General features: G+C 34.8%; 1 protein-coding gene across 1 annotated transcript in view; it reads left to right on the top strand.

Annotated features, from left to right (window-relative positions):
- Positions 1–1,108: 1,108 nt before the first annotated feature.
- PLCZ1 (phospholipase C zeta 1) overlaps positions 1,109–22,486 on the top strand; it is a 52,135-nt gene continuing 30,757 nt past the window's right edge. The window contains exons 1-3 of the mRNA XM_045364798.2: positions 1,109–1,232; positions 14,529–14,760; positions 18,412–18,613. Coding sequence (XP_045220733.2) covers positions 14,706–14,760; positions 18,412–18,613 — 257 coding nt within the window. The 5' untranslated portion in view covers positions 1,109–1,232; positions 14,529–14,705. The remainder of the gene's footprint in view (positions 1,233–14,528; positions 14,761–18,411; positions 18,614–22,486) is intronic.

Genomic DNA, 22,486 nt, shown 5'->3' with positions numbered 1-22,486 from the left:
TAACAGCACCTATTGGGGAAAGACTTCTAAGTGAGGAGAAACGGCTCTACAGGTCATGAAACTATGGAAATGAAATATCCATTGAGAGCTTCTTTCTGCCCCTCTTCTTTCTCCTCATTATCCTCTTTACTTGATGCTGTTATTCTTTTCGAAGAGTTCTGAATTTAAATCCTCTTCATTTAAGCTGAACTGCTTGTTCGATGTCTGTTCTGAGCTTTTCTAACTTTCCTTACATTCTGGTATCTTTTTCTTACAAGAAAATGAGCTTTATTTATTCTATTAAGTCATAACTATTAAATTTAAGGAGATCTCAATACATTTTAACAATCTGAAACTGAGTAGTTTTGCACAATTTTTACCTATATCTTTTATAATTTTGGTGATAATTGTCATTATCTCATTTCGATCTTAGTTTTTCAAATGGAAGTGTCCTAACTTTTGTAGTTTATCTATGATAAGTAAGCTTTAAAAAAATTTTTTTTTGTTTTCTCTTTCATACCAAATATACACTTACCATGGTATTTTTGATGCTTTTTGATGGTACTTAAAATGTTACTGTCTTGAGTGTGTGTATAGCTGGGCATTTGACTAATGTAGTAATAATAACTTTATCAGTCATGGTTACTATTTATTGAACACTAAGTAGCAGAAACCGTGTTCAGTGACATATTAGGAATTCATCTAATGCTGCCACCTTCCTTAAGATTCAGGGTTAATATGATCACCTTTCTGGATTAGAGAACTAAAACAGAGAGATCAGGTGAGAGATGATCTTGAAGTCTGGTTGCCTCCCAACTTCATGCCTTCAAGCAATAGATTGTAATAATGTTTTAATGTATTTTCTACGTAATGACTTTAATTCTCAAATTTTAACTTTAATTCTTTTTTTGTATTTTTATTGTGGTATACCCTTTCATACCTTTACTATAGCATAGTAACTACTTAATTTTTTTTAAAAAATATTATTTATCATACAATTATCCTATAACTTACTTTAAGCATATTCTTTAAAAATAAAAATAAGTACAGTAAATCAAATGTTTCTTTAGGAATTTTAAATACTCAGTGCCTTTCTATGAGAATTTCCTTAACTTTTTGTGCTTTCTACATGGTTTTTGTCGAAGATTCAGGATGACTTTAGAGGTGGAAAAATTAATCTAGAAAAAACTCAGAGGTTACTTGAAAAATTAGATATTCGGTGCAGTTATATTCATGTGAAACGGATATTTAAGGTAAGATGATATCCACCCCCTGCCTATCCTATCCTAGGAGGAACTTAATCCAATGTGAGTAAATGTCATATAAAGGTTAGTCTCTTAAGAAGAAAAACAATTAACTATACTAACTATATTTACAATCAAGATGGAGAGCATTTCGGTAGAAGGTAAAATTAGTTGTTGAGAAAATCTGAAATAATACCAGGAAATCAGTTTAGAATAATTTCCTGAGAATACAGAAATGCTAGCATTAAACCTAGGATTGGATGTCTAACTACATCTAAATAATAACGGTAACTGTATTAGATGTTAGTGATTTATAGAATCAGTGGTGAATAAGCCGAAATTTAGCAGAAGGGAGGAAATAATACAGATTAGCACAGAAATAACTAAAATAGAAACGAAAAAAATTAGAAGAAATTGAGGAAATTGAGACTTGTTTTTTTGAAAAGTTAAATAAAATTGACAAATACTTAGTAAGAGTATGACAAAAAGAGAGAGGACTCAAATAAATAAAATCAGAAATGAAAGTGGAGACATTACAACAGATTTCACAAAAATGAAAAACACATAGGGACTGTTATGAGCAATCATATACCATAAATTTGAACAATCTAGAAAAAAAGAGAAATTTGAAGAAACATACAACCCATCAAGATTGAACCAAGAAGAACTAGAAAGGTTAAAGAGACCAATAGCAAAAAGGAGATTGAGAGGCTGGGTGCAGTGATTCATGCCTGTAATCCCAGTGCTTTGAGAGGCCAAGGTGGGAGGATCACTTGGGGCTAGGAGTTTGAGATCAGCCTGGGTAACATAGTGACACCCTATTTGAAGACTTAATTAGTAATCAAAAACTGCCCAACGAAGAAAAGTCCAGGACCAAATGACTTCACAGGTGAATTCTACCAAAGATTTCAAGAAGAATTAATACCAATCCTTCTGAAATGCTTCTAAAAAATTGAAAAGGGAACACTTCCAGTTTTATTTATAAGGTCAACATCATCCTGATACCAAAGCTGAACAAAGACACCACAAGAAAACAAAACTTTAGGCCAATATTGCTGATGAACATAGATGCAAAATTGCCCAACAAAATAATAGCAAACCAAATTTATAGCACTTTAAAAGGATCATATTCCATGACCAAATAATATGTGTCCCTGGCATGCAAGGATGGCTCAACATACAGAAATCAATCAATGTAATATACCACCTCAACACAATGGAGTATAAAAATCACATGATTATCTCAAAAACATAGAAAAAGCATTTGACAAAATTTAACTCCCTTTCATGATAACTCTCAATAAATTGAATATAAAAGGAACTTAACATAATAAAGTCCATATATGAAAAGCCTACAGCTGCCGGGTGTGGTGGCTCACGCCTGTAATCCCAGCACTTTGGGAGGCCGAGGCGGGCGGATCACAAGGTCAGGAGATCGAGACCACGGTGAAACCCCGTCTCTACTAAAAATTACAAAAAACTAGCCGGGCGCGGTTGTGGGCGCCTGTAGTCCCAGCTACTCGGGAGGCTGAGGCAGGAGAATGGCGTGAACCCGGGAGGCGGAGCTTGCAGTGAGCCAAGATCGCGCCACTGCATTCCAGCCTGGGCTGGGCGACAGAGCGAGACTCCGTCTCAAAAAAAAAAAAAAAAAAAAAAAAAAAAAAGAAAAGCCTACAGCTAATATCACATAAAATAAACTGAAAAAAATTTTTCTAAGATCTAGGAAAAGGCAAGGATGCCCACTCTCACCACTTCTGCTCTAGATGGTACTGGAAATCCTAGCCAAAGTAATTAGTCAAGAAATGAAAATAAAAGGCAATTACACTAGAATGGCAAAAGCAAAATTATCTCTATTCACTGATGGCACAATCTTACATGTAGAAACTTCTGAAGATTTTGTCAACAAACAACCAGAAGGCCAGGTGTTGTGGCTCATGCCTGTAATCATAGTACTTTGTGAGGCTGAGGTGGATGGATTACCTGAGGTCAGGAGTTCAAGGCCAGCCTGGCCAATGTGGTGAAACCCCATCTCTACTAAAAATACAAAAATTAGCCAGGCTTGGTGGTGCATGCCTGTAATTCTAGTTACTCAGGAGGCTGAGTCATGAGAATTACTTGAACCTGGGAGGCTGAGGTTTCAGTGAGCTGAGATCGTGCCACTGCACTTCAGCCTGGGCAACAGAGCGAGAGTCCTCAAAACAAAAAAACAAAACAACAACAACAAAAACAACTGCTAGAACTATTAAATTCAGTAAAGTTGCAAGATACAAAATTAGTATGTAAAAATTTGTTGCATTTAAATTCATTAACTCTGAACTATCCAAAAAGAAATCAAGAAAACATTTTCACTTACATTAGCATTAAAAAATATACAATGCTTAAGAATAAATTTAACCAAGGAAGTGAAAAACTGGCACGCCAAAACTGTAAACCATTGATGAAACAAACTTTAAAAGTTACAAATAAACAGAAAAACATCCCATGTTAATATATCCGTACTACCCAAGGTCATCTACAGATTCAATGTAATCCCTACTAAAATCCCAATGACATTTTTGTTTTGTTTTTATAGGAACAGAAGAAACAATCCTAAAATTCCTATTGGAACCAAAAAAGACCCTGAATAACCAAAACCAATCTTTAAAAAAGAAATATAAAGGTGGAGGCATCACAATTTTTGGTTTCCAAATCTGTTTAAAATACTGTAGTAATTGAGGCAGTATGGTAGGGGCATAAAAACAAATATATAGACCAAAGGAACATAATAGAGGGCCCAGAAATAAACCCCTTTATATATAGTCAACTGATCTTCTGCAAAGGTACTAAAATACACAGTGAGGAAAAGAGTAGTCTTTTCAATAAATGGCACTGGGAAAACTGGATATTTACATGTAAAAAATGAAATTGGACTCTGACCTTATCCCATACTCAAAAATCAACTCAAAGTCCATTAAAGACTTAAACTTAAGACCTGAAACTATGAAACTCATAGAAGAAAATAGGAAAAAAGCTTTTTGACATTGGGCTTGGCAAGAATTTCTTAGATATGACTCCAAAGGGATAGTAACAAAGACAGGTAACAAAAACTTGTCTAAAAATAGAAAAGTGGGATTACATGAAACAAAGTGGCTATTGCACAACAAAAGAAATAATCAACAAAAATGTAAAAGCAATTTACAGAATAAAAGAAAATATTTGCAAACCACATATCTATCTGATAAAGGAATAGTATCCAAAATTGAATCCCAGAACTCAATAGAATAAAAACCCCAAGTAACCTGATTAGAAAACGTGCAAAGAGATTGTATAGACATTTCCCTAAAGAAGCTATACAAATGGCCAACAGGTATATAAATAGGTGCTCAACATCACTAATCATCAGGGAAATGCAAATCAAACCACATGAGATATCACCTCATACCTGTTAGAATGATTATTATAAAAAGTATAATAGAAAAGTGTTGGCAGGAATATCGAGAAAAGGGAACTCTTATATACTATTGGGGTGAATGCAAACTGGTACAACCACTGTGGAAAACAATACGGAGGTTCCACAAAAATTAAAAATAGAACTGCCATATAATCCAGCAATCCTATTTCTGGGTATATACCCAAAGGAATTGAAATCAAGAGATATTTGTACTCCCATATATATTGCAGCATTATTTTACAATAGCCAAGATATGCAAGCAGTCTGTCCATTATGAATGAATAAAGAAAATATGGTACGTACATACAATGAAATATTACTTATCCTGAAAAACTAAAGAATATCTTGTTATTTGTGACAACATGGATAAAACTAGAAGACATTATATTAAGGGAAATAAGCCAGACACAGAAGGACAAATAGTGCATGACACCACTTATGTGAGGAATCTAAAACAGTCAAACTTATAGAAGGAGAGAGTTGAATGATAGTTACCAGGGCTGAGGGAGGGGAAAACAAGGGAGTGTTAGTCAAAGCGTATAGTTTGTCCCAGTGTGCTACTGAACAGCATTGTACCCGTGATAAATAACACTGTGTTGCATATTTAAAAGTGTAAGAGGGTAGATCTTAGATTGAGTATTCTTATCACACACAAAAGTAATAAAGAGGGTCCAGGTGTGGTGGCTCACGCCTGTAATTCCAGCACTTCGGGAAGCTGAGGTGGGCAGATCGCCTGACCTCACGAGTTTGAGACCAGTCTGTACAACGTGGTGAAACCTTGTCTCTACAAAAAATACCAAATATTAGCTGGACCTGGTGGTGTGTGCCTGTGGGCCCAGCTACTTGGGCTACTTGGGATGCTGAGGTGGAGGGATCCTTTGAGCTCAGGAGATAGAGGCTGCAGTGAGCTGTGATGGTGCCGCTGCACTCTAGCCTGGGTGTCAAAGCGAGACCCTATGGGGAAAAAATAATAAAGAGGGCAGAAGGAAACTTTTGGAAGGAATGGATATGTTTGTGGCATAGATTGTGTTGATAAATTCATGGCTGTATACTTATCTCCAAACTCATCAAGTTGTATACATTAAATATGTATACTTTCTGTGTGTCAATTATACCTCCATAAATTGATTTAAAAAATCAAGAAGGAATATATAATCTGAAAACATCTGTTATTTCACTTATTCCCCAAGAGAAAATCATCCAAAAATTATCTTTGTTTGAAGAACTAGTAGGAGGGAAACCTGGCTCAATTCTGTCACTAGATGACAGAAGGAAGGATCATTAACAAGATTAGGAAAAGCCACGTTAGCTGAATTTTGTACTAGGAAGATGTCAAATTTCTTGGAGAATCAGGCAAGAAATCTAGACTGGCCAATCCAGATCATTAGGAACATTAAAATCCTGAGTATGATTTTGTTTTTTGAACGTGAGTACTCAGATGACACAATCTGTGTTGAAGTTGTTATTGGTTACACAAACTGGGAAAGATCTGACATTTTACCCTCCTTGCAAGCTAACAAATTGGCCTGACGTAGCTCCGTGGAAGTTGGTGGAAGCAGGCTTGTGGGTCAAAAAAAAAAAAAAAGACAGCTTATTACTCACAGAAATGACAGTTGTCAGAGTATTAGCATTTTGATGTTATTTCCCCAAGCCCCAGTTTTTGAAGTGTGGTATGAAGAGGAACAAGTGATGCACAGTGGGTTGGGTTATAGAACAGTTACCTTAAGGTTAAGGAACTCGGGCCTTTTATGGTGGGCAGTAGGCCTACTTGATCTTTGCCCTGTAGATTGTCATTGTCATTATTATAGGGAACAGTAAACAAAACTGCTTTTTTTCTCTGGAAGGGGACACTATCTTTACCAAAGCTGTTCGCTATACAAATGTCCTTGAAAATCTAGTATGGAAGAGGAGCAATCAATACCTCTGCTCAGAAAACACACAGAAACACGAGAGACCTATGGAGAATTGCCTTCCAACAACCACTTCTCTCAATAAGATTTAGCCCTCAAGTTTACAACGCACAAAGAGGAGGTTAAAAAAGAAAAGCCGTGCTTCTCAGGACACCCCAGTGAAAACAAAAGTTGCAGAACTGTTTCTCTGAATCCAAGCAGTGCGTGTGGCCATAAAGTATCAGAATTTTAATCAATTCATGACTAATACCACATTCAAAGAACACAAGTTTTTATGAAAATCTTTACATGCAGGATTTTTCCTCCAGTAGTATCTTCCAAAGGGAGAAAAGCTATTGCTTCCCGATTTAATAAAATTTGCATTAAAGACAAAATAAAAATAGTAATATATTGAAATCTGTATCACACGTGAAATGTTGTAAATATTATTCAGTGATTATCAGGTTTCTTTATGTTATCTTCAGGGCAGAGATATCTGAAGTGAAATTTAGTAAAATACATGCCATATTTAAAAGCATTACATAGGATGCTCGACCATTGTTAAAGTACAGAAATGGCTCACTAATTGAAATGTATGATTATGGACATGAGCAGGCCTGAAGATCTATTGTTTAGCAAAGCCTTTTTGGAGTGGCTATGAAAATAATATTAATTATAAAAATTAGAGAGGCAGGGTTTGCTAAGAATACTTCAAAAACCTCCTTAAAATAACTGTAAGTACTTTAGAAGCATAAATTACTTATACAAGGCTGATAATCATGATAAACTATTCTTATCTATTAACATAATTCTAGAACCACTAATTTAAAACTTTGTCGCCTTAGGCTAAATTGCCATGTAAGCATTAACATGTTGATTAAGTAGAATCCTTAGGGAAGGTGTATTGGTTAACTGTATTTTATGGATAGTTGAAGATTAAGCTTCTTACACATTCAGCTCACTTACTTCAACTCTTGTCGCTAATTTTTTCTCATTTTATGGATGCACCTTTTCCCAGAGTAAATAAAATGAATCCTAATCAATCTTTGGTGATCAAAATCTTCTAGTCTCTCAGAGCACTAGAGATTCTTGGCTCAGGCCGGGCGCGGTGGCTCAAGCCTGTAATCCCAGCACTTTGGGAGGCTGAGATGGGTGGATCACGAGGTCAGGAGATGGAGACCATCCTGGCTAACACATTGAAACCCCGTTTCTACTAAAAAAAATACAAAAAACTAGCCTGATGAGGTGGCGGGCGCCTGTAGTCCCAGCTACTCAGAAGGCTGAGGCAGGAGAATGGCGTAAACCTGGGAGGCAGAGCTTGCAGTGAGCTGAGATCTGGCCATTGCACTCCAGCCTGGGCAACAGAGCGAGACTCTGTCTCAAAAAAAAAAAAAAAAAAAGAGATTCTTGGCTCAAAGACATCCTAGTTGTTTACTACTTGGCAAATTAAAAGTCTCCCTGTGCAAATTTCTTAATCCATAGAATGGGACTACTAACATAGCTATCTCACATGATTGTTGTGGATATTAAATAAGATATTATATATGAATGTACCTAGTACCAGGCATGAACAAAGTAAGTGCTCAATAAATATATGTAGACACTGCATCAGTTAAGTATACACAATTGAATTACATTTGTTCATTTTCTAAGTAGCTGACGTAAATTCTGACATGAGTTTATTTTCTTACAAGGTGACATTTTATTATAAATTTGAGTAAAGAAAATAAAACTTTATGATCCTGGCAATATATTCGAAACTTCTTTCTACAAGATTAATTATTGATTCATGGTTTGAGCAGCAATTCTCTAAGATTTTTAAAACCCCTTTACTAAAAAAAGACTATCGCTTTTATCATACAATAGTGTTTATAGCATTTACAATATTTTATAGGAAATATATGTTATTTCAATACATAGTATGAGTGTTGGATTGCACTTTTGATTGTTGGCTGAGTAAGAAATAGTATCCTTTGTAATTTCAGGAATGTTTTTATAGGATTTGCCCTGAGTCTTCCAATTCTCTAAGGAATTAATAGCCACTATTAAATCTACAGTATGTGCTGACACTCTGTAGGAAACTGTGAATTGTAAAAAGTGAATAAAGTGTTATCTCTCTTTTAAGGGCAGAAAAAGGAATGCAGAAATTACTGTTTTATAAGTAGCTTATAATATATCTCATGGGTAATACTAGCAAGGAATCTGAGAAGGGACTCTATTTAATTTGGGCTTTTATAGAAGATGCCATGATGGAAGTGGCATTCTTGCTGGACCTTAAATAAGAAGCAGTATGTATGGAGTATGTGGAAAGAGTGCATGGAGAATAAAAAGTAATCAAATATGACTGGAGTACAGGATGCATGAAAGGAAGTGGTAAGAAATAGTTGCAAATGACAGTTATAGCCAGACGATGGAAACCTTGAACAGTAGACCATGGAAATTATACTTCCTTTTGTAGGCAAGGGGTACTCACTGAAAATTCTTGAGTAAAGAAATATTACATATTTTAGGATAAATAACACGGCACTAGTTAGAATGGATTGGAAGCTAGTGTTCAGAAAGAGAGAAATTATTTCTCTACTGATTCTGCCCTAGCTGGAATCAACTCAGCCCCTTATATTCTGTTTGGTTCCACCTCAAGTTTATGGTTTCTTACCTTAGTTGGTCCTCCACAATGTAAACTTTTAAAAAGTCTCATCTAAAAAATAAATAGCACCATATTCTCTTCTAATGTTACATTCTCTGTTTTAACAGATAAACCAAAAGAATCCTTTACATTTCTTTCTGCACTTGTTCAATGATCCATTGCAATCCGTTTTGCTTTCATACCTATCTCGAAGATCTTTTTAGGTCAAAAATGTTAAATCCACTGGTTAGTTTCTCTGTGCATTTCACTTATCCCTCTTTTTAAAAAATTTCCTTGTTCTAACTTCTATGACATCATTCTCTCCCAATTTTCTCTTAAAATTTGTGACCAGTCCTTCTCCTTCTGTCGTGTGACCATTCCTTCTACTCTCCTCTTAAAGTTGAGCTCTTTATATCCTTTATTTTTACATTACAAACTTTTCCTGAGCTATCTTATTGACTCTCAATGGTTACTTCTTAAATAGGAATAAGTTCCAGGTTTTCTATCCTGAACTTCAAAGAAATGTAAATGGCACCATTTATTCATCATCTGCCATAATGTAGACACTGATTAGGTTTGGCACTCATTTTATTAAAAACATACAAGGAAGTTATTGTTACCTTCTTTTTACACATAAGGATATTGAGCACAAGAATGTTGATATAATTTCTTCATATCTCACATAACAATAGAAACTCATGTCTGGGTCTGTCTAACTCCAAAGTTATTATTGTACTTTCTTCTATAGCTTATTGTTTTCCTCTATCCCTAACCCACAACCATTTGCCTACTGGCTGTCTCTGCTTAGATGTTGTCTCAGATGTACTTCAAATTTAATATGTTTAAAGTGAAACTCATCTTTCCCTTTTAAACTGTCTTTCTTCCTCTATTTCTTTGCTTGGTGATAGCAGCACCGTTCTCTCAGTTATCTAAGCAGAAATTGAAGAGATTTTCAGATTCTTCTTCTGACCCTATCTTTTTAGGTTCATATACTTGCTACACCATGTCAATTGTCTTGAACTACTTACTACTTATTGTGGTCGTCAGACCAGAAATGAAGCTGATTGCATTTCAACAAGTCCCAAGGTGACTCATATGTACATCAAAGTTGGAAAAATCCTACAGATTGGTTTGTTTTAAATCCCAACATCTACCTTCTACACTGCTGCCAGAGTAATCTTTCTAGAACAAAAATCTATGTGATTTCTCTCTTAAAACTAGTCAGTAACTCTTTATTCTTTCCAAAGAAGTCTAAGTTTCTCACTGCGGCTTCTGAGGACCCCTGGGATTCAGCTGTGCCTCCTGCCTTATCTGCTCCTGCAGCTTCACTAACATTCTCTCCAATTACACTCTTCTGTTTTGTACTTTGTACCTTCATTTGCTCTGATCTTAACAAATAGAATTAGCCCCTTTCCTCCCTAATTTAGGCAAATATCTTCCTTCTCATCTCTGAAGATTTAGCTCCAGGATCACTTTTTCTATAAAGATTCTCCTTTGACACTCCAGGAAGAATTGTCCAACTTTCCTTATTGTGTCTATTATCTATAAAATTTATTTTATTTTTAAAATTAAAAAAAAATTAGAGACAAAGTCTTGCTCTGTCACCCAGGCCAGAGTACAGTGGTGTGATTATAGCTCACTCTAGCCCTGGACTCCTGGGCTCAAGGGATCCTCCTGCCTCAGCCTCCAGAGGAGCTGGGACTACAGGCATGCACAAATGCACCTGGCTAATTTTTTTTTTTTTTTTTTTTTTTTTTTTTTACATTTAGAGACAGGGTCTCATTATGTTGCCCAGGGTGGTCTCAAACTCTTGACCTCAAGTGCTCCTCCCACCTTGACTTCCCAAAGCTTGGGGGTTACAGGTGTGAGCCAGTGTGCTCCGCTACAAAGTTTATATTTCGGCAGCTATACACTTCCATGCCTACTTTCTTTTTTTAGACTATCTGCTTCCAGAGGGCACTGACAATATGCTACTTTTGCATCCTTATTACCCAGTATACTATCTGACTCATATATTTGGTAAAGAGGAAAGGGAAGAAGAAAAGGAAAAAGACAAAATTGTCAAACAATTGAAACTAGTGTCAGAGTCTGGGAAAAAAGAAAGTGGCAAGTCCTGTCGTTTCCTGTAATATAATTTGAATGTATTTAGGCTTTATTTTTTGTATAATTTTAGATACAACCAACTTTAAAATGCTGTATCTTACATTAAAAGTCAATTCTGTCTTGATAAATCAGCTTTCTCATCACATTATTTATTTTAAATAACATTTCATATTTTTACTAGCAAACTGAGCATTGGAAATGGAAGATGGTGACAACATGGAAAGCCTTCATTCTGTTTTCTGAAAGTGTACACTCAGAATGACAGTCAATAGAATTATTTTGTATTCTTTTTTCCTTGTTTGTTCAATCATTCATTTAAACATATAGTAATTAAGCTCCTACTCTAGGTAGGTCCAGTAGTAAGCATTGGGAATAAAAGGAATAAAATATCTACCTTCATGATGTGCACGGTCTTGAAGTATATGGTGTATTTCTGAATATATAAGACAGTGAATGAATTGTTTGGGAAAGTGCTTTTTGTAATGCTTTGCAAAGAATAACCACTTAAGGAACATTTTTTAAAGAGGAGAAAAATGATTTCTCTTATTATATGTTGTACTTTTAATGATTAATATGAAACATTTTAAAGGTGGTAGTGAACCCTGAGGTGGGACCTGAGATTTTGCATATCTTCTGGAATATGCATTTTTAAATCTCTTTTCCTATCCTCCTTAAGTCTAGGGAGATACTTAACTCCTTTATCTAATTATTGTCTAAATGCACTTATTTCATCAGATTCATAAAACTGGGTGGTAGGCCACATTCTGAATATCTCCAGTCAGGCAGGCACTTTTTTAGGTCCTGAGGATACAAGAAACAAATGACAAACTCACTGTCTGAGGCAATTCTAGAATGAATATAGAAAAGGGCTGTCATTCCAACCTTCTAAGAACTCAGAGAAGGGATATTTTAATGTAACATGGGGAGGAGATACAGAGGACCTAGGAAGATTTCTAGAGTGGGTGACACTTTTTCAAGGATTAGTAGAAATTGGTAATTTAAATAGAAAGAAGGATATTCCAGAAAGAAAAAACAAACAAACAAACAAATATCTGTACCATAGCAAGAGATGGTTTGGTATCTGTGCTAAAACTAATTCAGAGCACCTGAAGTATGAGGTGCAAGGAGGAAAAAGATAAGAGCAGAAATCATCCATGACATTTTAGATAGCCTTGGATGCTACACAATACAGTTGGGGTTTTGTCGTGAAGACAAAGGAGGTGCCATGAGAACTTTAAGAGGGAGTTGAGATGGTCAGATTTGCATGTTACAGAATTTATTTCTGCATATATATTGTTAATCTGTGTAATGGTATACGCACTTTTTTTCTTCCAACTGCTCCTCTGGGTGGTCTTATAGTTAGTTAAAAATCCTGGTCTACCTGTGTGGCTGGGAACAATTTACCTAAGATTTTTGCACTTCAGTTTTCTCTTATAGGGGAGTCTAGTACATTGGCAGTCTGAGCTGCTATCACGTGCCTCAGCACTCAAATTGCACCTTCTTTCTTATTGCTTTTCTTCTCCCTGCTTCCCTTGATCATGAGGCTGCCATGTCCTATTTTTCTTCCCCATTGTTACTTGCTCCTTGTTGCTTTCCCTTTCCATTCTCTTTCTACTAAAATTAGATCTTCCCCTCTTCAGTGATACAACTCTCACTATTTTGTGTGGTTTTCATTTTTCTGTATTTGACTTTCAATTCTTCTTTGATTTTGATCAATTATAGTGATTCTTTGGATTCGTGGAATTTTGTTTGGATTTATATCTCCAATTCTTTTTAGTATCAGATGGCAATTTTGACCTTTTAGAAGAACACGAGACAAAACAAATTATCAGAGAACATTTCAGATGACCAAGCTTATACTCTGTTTGAAAGTAATACAACTTTCATTATTCAGTGAATAATGTATATTTTATTTTATGCTGCTATTCTGTAGAACCATAATTATTTATTTATATAACTTTCTATAACCAAAATTGTCAGGAATTACAGGCATCTTATAAATTTTTATTGACTTGCTTAAGATTTTATGACAAATAGGGAGTAGGATAAGGCTAAAATGGAATTAATTCTATAACATCCATTTCCATGGACCTCAAAATCCAGAATTTAAAAACAGTAAGTTGAAGCATGTTAGTTAAGTAAGGTAATGAACAATATGCACGCGTTACTTTAAGATTATATAATTTTAAGGTGCTATCATTGTTTAATAAGCTCTGGAGACCCGGCATCTGATTTGACAACTACAGACTCCACCATGACATGCGCCTTCGACATATGCATCTTGCATTCAAGCTGTTTACAATGTAACAAGAGAGTTAAGATGTTATAAAAAAGCATTTTTTAAAAAATTAAATCTCCCTCTTAGCTGAAATTCCAATTTCTCAGTTTTTTTATTTGTTAGTGATACTATAATTCTACTAGCTTTTCTGACTCTCCCTGACCCCGGTCATTCCTGAATTATTTCTCTCACTTTTCTAAATTTCACTGTGTCGAATCCTTCTGAATTCTCCCTTCGTCATTGCACTGAGGTCTGTTCTTTAGTGTCTGTTCACCACCTCCCACTTGAATTTCATCTTATCTGCTCTCTTACCTGCAGTTCTCTATCTCTTCCAATTGGAAATGTACAGCTAATCAAACCAGTCTTCTCTTTTTGGTATTCATTGTCCTATTCAGAAACTCCCAGTTGTCCTGGTACTTTTAATAGCTTGCCTTTTCTCATAAAGTTCAAATATGACCTTTCGAATCCACTCTTTCTTATTGGAACTCATCTTGTTTGTACCTGCCCCAAATTCTTCAGTGATTACTCACACTCCACTTCCTCAAGGTATTGCATAACTACTACAGCTTCTGCAGTTTACGTTGATCTTGAATGTGTCTGACTCACTCTGACATATATAGTCCAGGCTGCACACCAGTGGCATGAGTTTACACACTGCCTGGTATGGTTTTAAGAAGGTATCGAAGTAAAGCGGAATACAAAAATGAAATGTGAAATTGAAAGACAACTTGAAACCCTCATTTTCTCCCACACTCCTTTCTTTATCCCTGTAACCACTGGGTTTCAAGAGTTAACTAACCCTTTCCCAATTTTGACATCACTCCATGCAGTTTTATATATTTTATCTTCAAGAAGAATCCAATGTAAGTTTCATCTTCTTTCAAGTATAAATTACTATGTATTACATAAATACTCTACTATTCATTTTATGTATTTTTTATACTCACAATGTGAGCCCACCAGTCATTTTTTTTAGTAGGACAATGACAGGCTGAAACAAGGAAGAATCACCATAGAAGAATTTAGAGCAATTTATCGAATTCTCACGCACAGAGAAGAAATTGTTGAGATTTTCAACGCATATTCTGAAAACCGGAAAATTCTTTTAGAAAATAATCTGGTTCAATTTCTGACACAAGAACAATATACAACTGAGATGAGTAAAACTATTGCTTTTGAGATCATTCAGAAATATGAACCTATCGAAGAAGGTATGTTTGCATTTCAAAGTTTTATCAGCATATTTATTGTGAAGTATTTTTTTCTTTTTCCAAAAATTATTTTAAAGCAAATTATTTTTATGAATTATGGTTATCAAATTACAGTTTTTGGATGGGTCAAATATCTTTGGGAAAATATATTTTATAGAATTGATACCTTTTAGAATGCTATACTGTGCAACCGTGGCATCCTTTCCTATACATTGTTCAGCTCCTTCTTTCAACTGCTTCCATGTATCTCTCAAGTATTCAGAAATGAGCTTGGAGGTGAAAGTAAGACAACGATTCTATTACATTTACCCTATTAGAAGAAAGTATCTTGATCTCATGAATAAGATAAAACCCCAGTTATAGGTGGTCTTCCATTTTAATGCATTCTATTATTGAAAATATGTATGAAAATTAAATGTGCTGAATGAAAAAAAATCTAAGAAGAAAATATTATAAAATGATGAATTTTACTTTGTTTATAAATATAATTATCTACAACATTTCATAAATATATAAATATATATCCTTTTTGCTTTCTCTTCATTTTTGAACACATAGTGATTTGGTTTAAATTAAATGACCATTTAGTCTAATGCTCTGTCATAGAATTTGTGATCTTTGTTCCATCTTTCAATGGGTAAAAACACTTCACAGTTTTTCATTTATGCTCATTTTGAAATAAAATTATAAACACATAATACAATAAAATATTCATATAATGGCACCAAAACATTGTTAAAGCACAATGTTTGACCTTACAGAAATTATCTGATAGAACAACTCAAAATATTCACCTAGAAGGGGCGTATGAAAGTTCAAGTTTTGCCTCTTTAAGTTGGTTTAGGCTACCAATGTTTGACACATGATAATGTAGGTACTAACAAACCCAAACTTATTTCTGCATTGGATCATACATTCATAATTTATTCAAATATTTATCTGCGTTAATCAAGTATGGTTTTGGGGACTGAAGATATAGTGAAGAACAAGGCAATTAGGTCTTGAATTCCTGATGGGTTGGAGGAAAGTTGACAGTAAATAATGAAGCACGTAAAAGGATAACTTAAGAAAGTGCTATGTGATATGGAAACATAGAGCAGGGAAGGTGATGGAGAGCAGATGACCTGGGAGGCCTAGTTCAGGTTGGGAGTTTAGGAGAACCCTCTCTGAGAGTGTGAGATTTGAGCTGAAACTTAAACGGAAAGAACGGACAAGTTATGTGACACAATGAGAGAAGTGTCTAAGGTACAAGAAAGGGAAACTTTAAACCTGAGTTGAAGAACTGAAGGAACAGGAGGACTGTGTGGTTAGAACTTTGAGAATGAGGGGGAGATGAGTTTGGAGAGACTGGCAGAGGGCCACAATAAAAATTCTGGCTTCATGACTCAGTGCCATGCAAAGATTTTGGAGGGTTCTCAACATTGTAGTGGTGTCATTGAGTTCAGTGTTAGTGACAATTTGGTCTCAGCACCATTAAACTTTTGCAGGTTTGCAGCAAGGTAAAGAGCTTGCACCGGAATATTAAGCAACTGTATCACTAAGCAGAACTGATGAGTTCAGTTTACTTTTTTTTTTCATAGCAAGACTTTCTCTAAGGAAGTAGTGAATTGATTTATGTTCTGGCTCAAGCTCTTTATGTCATTGCCAACTGGAAACAACCAGTTTACAGATGAGGACTTTCAGTAGCACTGATCTAGAGAATATTACCAAAAAAATTACTTTGGCACTGTTAACTTCAGGTGGTAAATTAAAAGATACAAATGAGATATTGGGATGGTGGCAGTGACACTTTGGAATTGTGTTTGCATTTTAACTACAATATTATACTGTTCATCCATTTCCTCTTTTGAGCCTTCACCTGCCTCCAATACTCTCCAACACAGCCAAGACCTTGCATTTCATTTACATGATTATTGATCACTTTGGTGTCTTATTAAGGCCCATTTGAATTATGATCTTATAGTTCCAAATGCTGCCAAGTTCCTCAGCCTCATCCCTCATTGGTATGTGACATGTACCAAATGAGGTTTTTAAAAATCCATGTGATTAATCCTCATTTCAAACTGGTAGTTTTTAAGGGAACAAAATGAGTTTATTTTCTATTCCGTTACCGAAGATATTTATTTAATTATTCAGTAGTTCAAAAGGGCTAAGCCAATTACTGCTAATTAAACAGGGAAAAATAATAAATGTATGCAAGTCATTACTGTTACAATGCATGATTCATTTGCTCCATACACTTCTATCTTCCTAAATTTATATGATTTTGAAATAGAGGGTTTGTATACCTATAAAAATTTTATTTATTTTCTTTTAGCTTTTATATTTTAAACCAAAATAGTAATAGCATTTTGAATGCTGTCTTCTTCATTTTTACGATGTCATAAACGTTTACTTACATCACTCTATTTTTATGATACATTATTCTTAATGGCTGCTTAGTATTGCATCACATTTTGAGCTTTAATTTGTTTATTCCCCCGCTTTTATCTTGCTTTCATAAATAATGCTAATGCGAGCATTCTTGTACATCACTGAATCTCTACTTCTATAGGATAAATTCCTGGAAATAAAATTCTCTGTCAAAGATCACACTCTAATCAAATGAATGCTCATGTCACCTTTTCTTTTTGGTTAAAATGAACTATCAATAGCAATAATAGCAACAAAAAATTATAGAGTTAATATATAAGGGTATATCCTATTATTACCTCCATTCCACAGATAGGGAGAGGTTAGCTAACATGCTCAAGGTCATGTAACAAGTTAAATGGATATAAGTCCAGGCTGTCTGTTTCCAGAGCCAGTCTTCTGCTTAAATTGATATTTTGGTACACATTATAGTGAGTAAAAAAGTGCAGAGATTAATTACTAAAGGTGATCATATGCAAATGACCGAGCAATTCGATTCCTAGGCATGCACCATACATAAATGTGTGTATATTTGCACCAAAAGACATTTACTGGTTATTTTTGGCAGCACAATTTGTAACAGCCCCAAACAGGAAATTATCTAAATGCCTATCAGAATGAATAAATAAATTGTGGCATACTCATACAATGGAATACTGTAAAGTAATGGGAATGAGCAATGTATAACTACAGGCAACTACAAGAATAAATCTTTGAAATATAATGTTGAGTAAAAGAAACCAGGTACAAAAGATACATACTGTCTGAGTCAATTCATATGAAGCACAACAACCAAAGAAAAGTAATCTATTCTTTTAGAAGTCAAATCAGTGGATATACTTGGGTGTGGTGAACAACTGGAAAGTTAGTCGGAGGCAGGCTTCTGGAACACTGCAATGCTTTGTTCTTCGACCTGTGTGCCAGTTATCCAGATATGTAGCTTGTGGAAGTTCATTGATCTATAATATACGTACTTTTCTTGTGTGTATTTTCAAAGCATAAAAAAATCAGAGATAATTAGATAATATATTCTTTACTTGAATGTTAATATGGAAGAACTAAAGATTTTACTACAAAAATTTGTGTCCAAACAACATAAATATAGTATGAATATTAATTCTAAAGGAATATTTTAGAAATATGCTCTACTACTGAATAAGTTTACAAGTGAGATGTAGTGTTTTATCTTGCTAATGGTTTTCTTTGCATCCTTTTAACTTATTTTATTTTTTTTTTTAGTTAGGAAAGCACGCCAAATGTCATTAGAAGGTTTTACAAGATATATGGATTCACGTGAATGTCAACTATTTAAAAATGAATGTAGAAAAGTTTATCAAGATATGACTCATCCATTAAATGATTATTTTATTTCATCTTCACATAACACATATTTGGTATCTGATCAATTAGTGGGACCAAGTGACCTTTGGGGATATGTAAGGTATTTATTTGATTTTTAAATCTATTACATTTAAGAATACGTGGAAGTTCCTGGCAGTGTCTACCTCAGTAGCCAAGAGTGCACAATAAAAAGAAGACTCCCATGTTATCCAAACTCATAGGGAATAGGAATTTTTATTTGTATGTATCTTGAAGATCCAACATTTGGATGAAGTGGCAACATAATTTATTTTATGCATTAGTATTGTATTGCATACATAATCCCACATGTTGAAATCTTCTCCATGGTTATGGCCCCTCCAAAGTTTGCTCAATAACATAGATACCTCTCAAAGGAAAGCATATGAAGAAGACTGTTATTTAGCTAGTCAGAAGATCCTAGATTTTAATAAGCATGGTTAAAATTAATTCTCAGACATCAGAACACATACTATAACTAAAGCCAACACGTAAATACAGTACATTGTATAACTTCGCATTTATGGATAGTGATTTTTATAGACTTGCATGCTAAGTAGTTTACATAGGTTAAAAATAATCCGCGTTGCATTGCTGATTTTATACCTAACAATGTATCTATCATACTGTTAATACCAGACTTCAGTTTAGTCAGCTCAGATACAGTGGTGAATGAGATTTTCGAAGCTGCTACATATATCTGTGTACAAGCAGATAGACAGATAATAACCAGGTAAAAAAATGTTTTCAAGGATGAATGAATCATACGGGGAAGATAAACTAAGGTAATGTGATGGAAAGTGACTGTGGGGTGGAGGGTGTTACTTAGGGTAAAGTTGTCCGAAAAGTCTTCTCAAGAGGTGAAATGAAATAGTTGTGGCATGAATGATGATACAGGAAGCCTTAGAGAGATTAGTAGGAAGGTCATGTTAAACAGAGCAAGTGCTTGGCATGTTTAATTGAGAGAAAAATGGCAAATGCTGCTGGAGACAAGTCAATGATGAATGGAGGGAGGTGAGTTTGAGGAGGTAGGTAGAGTCAGTTAATGAGGATCTTGTAGAGCATGGAGAGGAGAATAGATTTTATTCCAGCTGCACTGGGAAGGATTTTCCTTAAGATAGTGTCATAATTTGATCTATTCAGTAATGTGGAGGAATGACTGATGGGGCCAGAGTGGAGGTAGAATATGATTTGGGAAGATGATGTAGCAGTGCAGGTGATATAGGTGGTGGTGAACTCATGAGGCAGCAGCTGAGATGATAAGTGGTTGAATTTGAGAGACAGATGCTTCTCGACTTACAATGTGATAACATCCCAATACTTGAAAATATCTTAAGTTGAAAATGCGTTTAGTACATCTAACCTACCAAACATTATAGCTTAACCTAGCTTACTTTAACACACTTACACTAGCTTACAGTGAGGCTAAATCATATCCCCTCTCTAAAAGCACCCCTCAAAACTGGCAACACAGGACACTGTAGAGTCTTGGTTGCTTACTCTTGTGATCATGTGGCTGAGTAGGATCTGTAGCTCACAGCTGCTGCTCAGCATCTTGCGACGGAGTATCTCATATAGCACATTGCTAGCTTGGGAAATGACCAATATTCAAAATTCAAAGTGTGATTTCCACTGAGTGCATATTTTCTTTGCACTATCATAATGTTGAAAAGTTGTAAGTTGAACCTCCTAAAATTGGGGACCATTTTAGGAGGCAGAGCCAACATGACTTACCAGATGATTTGAAGAGAGATATGAGGGAAAGAGAGGAATCAAGATTTTCATCCCAATAACCAAATTACAGTGATACTGTTGGCTGAGATATTGAAGCCCAAGAGAGAAGCCCATTGTAGGGTGTGAGGCAACATGCAAGGGTTCTGTGGTTTCCATGTTAAGTTTGAGGTACCAATTGGTTACCAAATGGCTGATCAGATAGTCAGTTGGGTATATGTGTGTGGAATTCAGAAGTTATCAGACTGGAAAAACAGAATTGGAAGTCATCAGCATATGTGGGATATTTAAAACCAAATGATTAGATAGTATTACTTAAGGTAAAACCATCAATAGGAAAGACATCTTATAATTCCAAGATAGCAGCAAACATACAACTAAATATTGCTGCTTCTCTAATTTCAAATCTAAGTAAAGACATAAATTCACAAATTTGGAAATGTATTCATTTAGAATTCTGTAAAGATAGCCCAATTTATAGATATAATTTAATTACAGGAATTTCTGTTCATTTTTTGTTATTTTAATTATTTAAAGAGAGAAAATATAAATATTAAAGCAGTTATCTTTAGAAATATATATAATTACTTTTACATTGCAAGAAAAAGTTTCATCTAACTGCAAATTTACATTTAAATGTAATTGTACTTTTCTCTGTTTCTTTATCCACCTTTAGAAGATACATGCTTAGAATGAAAGTATTTCATAATATTTTTCCTTATGACTAGTGGCATAATATAGTGTTTAAATATCAATGTTTAAGTTTCTATTGCTCATATTTCTTCCCTTTCCCTCATCTGTTAATTTTGTGACAGATATAACCATTGTGTATCTCAATTTCCTCATATTTACAAAAGGAAAAATAATATTACTGCTGTATAGCATTCAATATTTTAATGTACCAAAAGATTCTTAAATTTATTTTTATTACCAGTTAAAATTCAACTTCAAATAGAAAATAGTAACATTACACAATTTAAAGAAATTACAATAAAAATTATAATATTTTATACCTTGATAGTTTATAGGAAGTATATGAAGGAAATTTAAAGATAAACAGATGAAATAAAGAGTGGAAATTTCATACCACAAAGTTCTGTAGTTCTGTACAAATTCTAGAATGCCTGGAGAATATCACCTGTAAGTTTCCTAGCAATCAAAGTCAAGAGAGAAACAAGATTAGTTATCAGGTTTACAATGATCATAAAAAACAGTAGTGAATGGGAGAGCAATTTTCTCCATTTGTTTCCAAAAAGGAGGATCAAAGTGAAATAGTGGAGTGTCCTCAACATCACCGTTAGAGAGGATAAAACTTTCTCTTATGTGCCTCCGCATGTAAATGGTTGGCATGACATTGCGCAATCACTGAAAACATTTTTGCGGGGCATCAAACCATCTAGTCTGAATATGCAGTTTTGTAAAGGTTGGCCTGATCCATGGATAAAATTAAAACTATCTAGAGAAGTAGCAAGAGCCAATATTATTTATGAAAAGTTTTCTTTCACAATATAGTTCTTGGTGGTTTTTTCCCCACACCACCCAAGTAGAAAGCTCAAGATTGTTCTCTGGCAGCACTCCAGAGAACTCATACTCTGTGTTGATGAAATAGGCAAGACAATTTACTGTCATAATCAAATACGAGTCAGGAAAGCAACCATTCTTCCATAGAAATTAAGAAACTTTACAAATAAGTATTGCTTCTTCTCCAACCTAAAATCTAAATACATAAATAAATCCATAAGCCAAGAAATATATTCATCTGCAATTCTACAAACGTAGCCGAATTTAGAACTTCTGCCAAGGATTAGGTGACCACCTTATTTGCCCAGAGTATACATGGGCCAGACAAGATTTCTCTATCAATATTCTAGGTCCATTTCTCCAATACAGAGACAATTAGTTAACAAAACTCTGAAGTTGTACATTATAGTGCATTACCACATGCCTAAATAAAGCATTGTGCACTTAAACAAACAAACAAACAAAAAAACAAAGCAAATTACCCAAGTGTGGTAGCATGTGTCTGTAGTCCCAGCTACTTGGGAGGCTGAAGTGGGATGATTACTTGCGCCTAGGACTTCGAGGTTGACCTTAGTCTGGGTGACAGAAAGAGACCCCATCTTAAAAACAAAAACAAAAACAAAAACAAAAAAACCCCAGATGCATAAAACAAAAACCAGCAAAATTAAAAAACCCTATCGTGGCCGGGTGCGGTGGCTCAAGC

The sequence above is a fragment of the Macaca fascicularis genome, chromosome 11 (genome assembly GCF_037993035.2).
Source record: "Macaca fascicularis isolate 582-1 chromosome 11, T2T-MFA8v1.1".
Classification (NCBI taxonomy): domain Eukaryota; kingdom Metazoa; phylum Chordata; class Mammalia; order Primates; family Cercopithecidae; genus Macaca; species Macaca fascicularis.
This window is presented reverse-complemented; position numbering and strand designations above follow the sequence as displayed.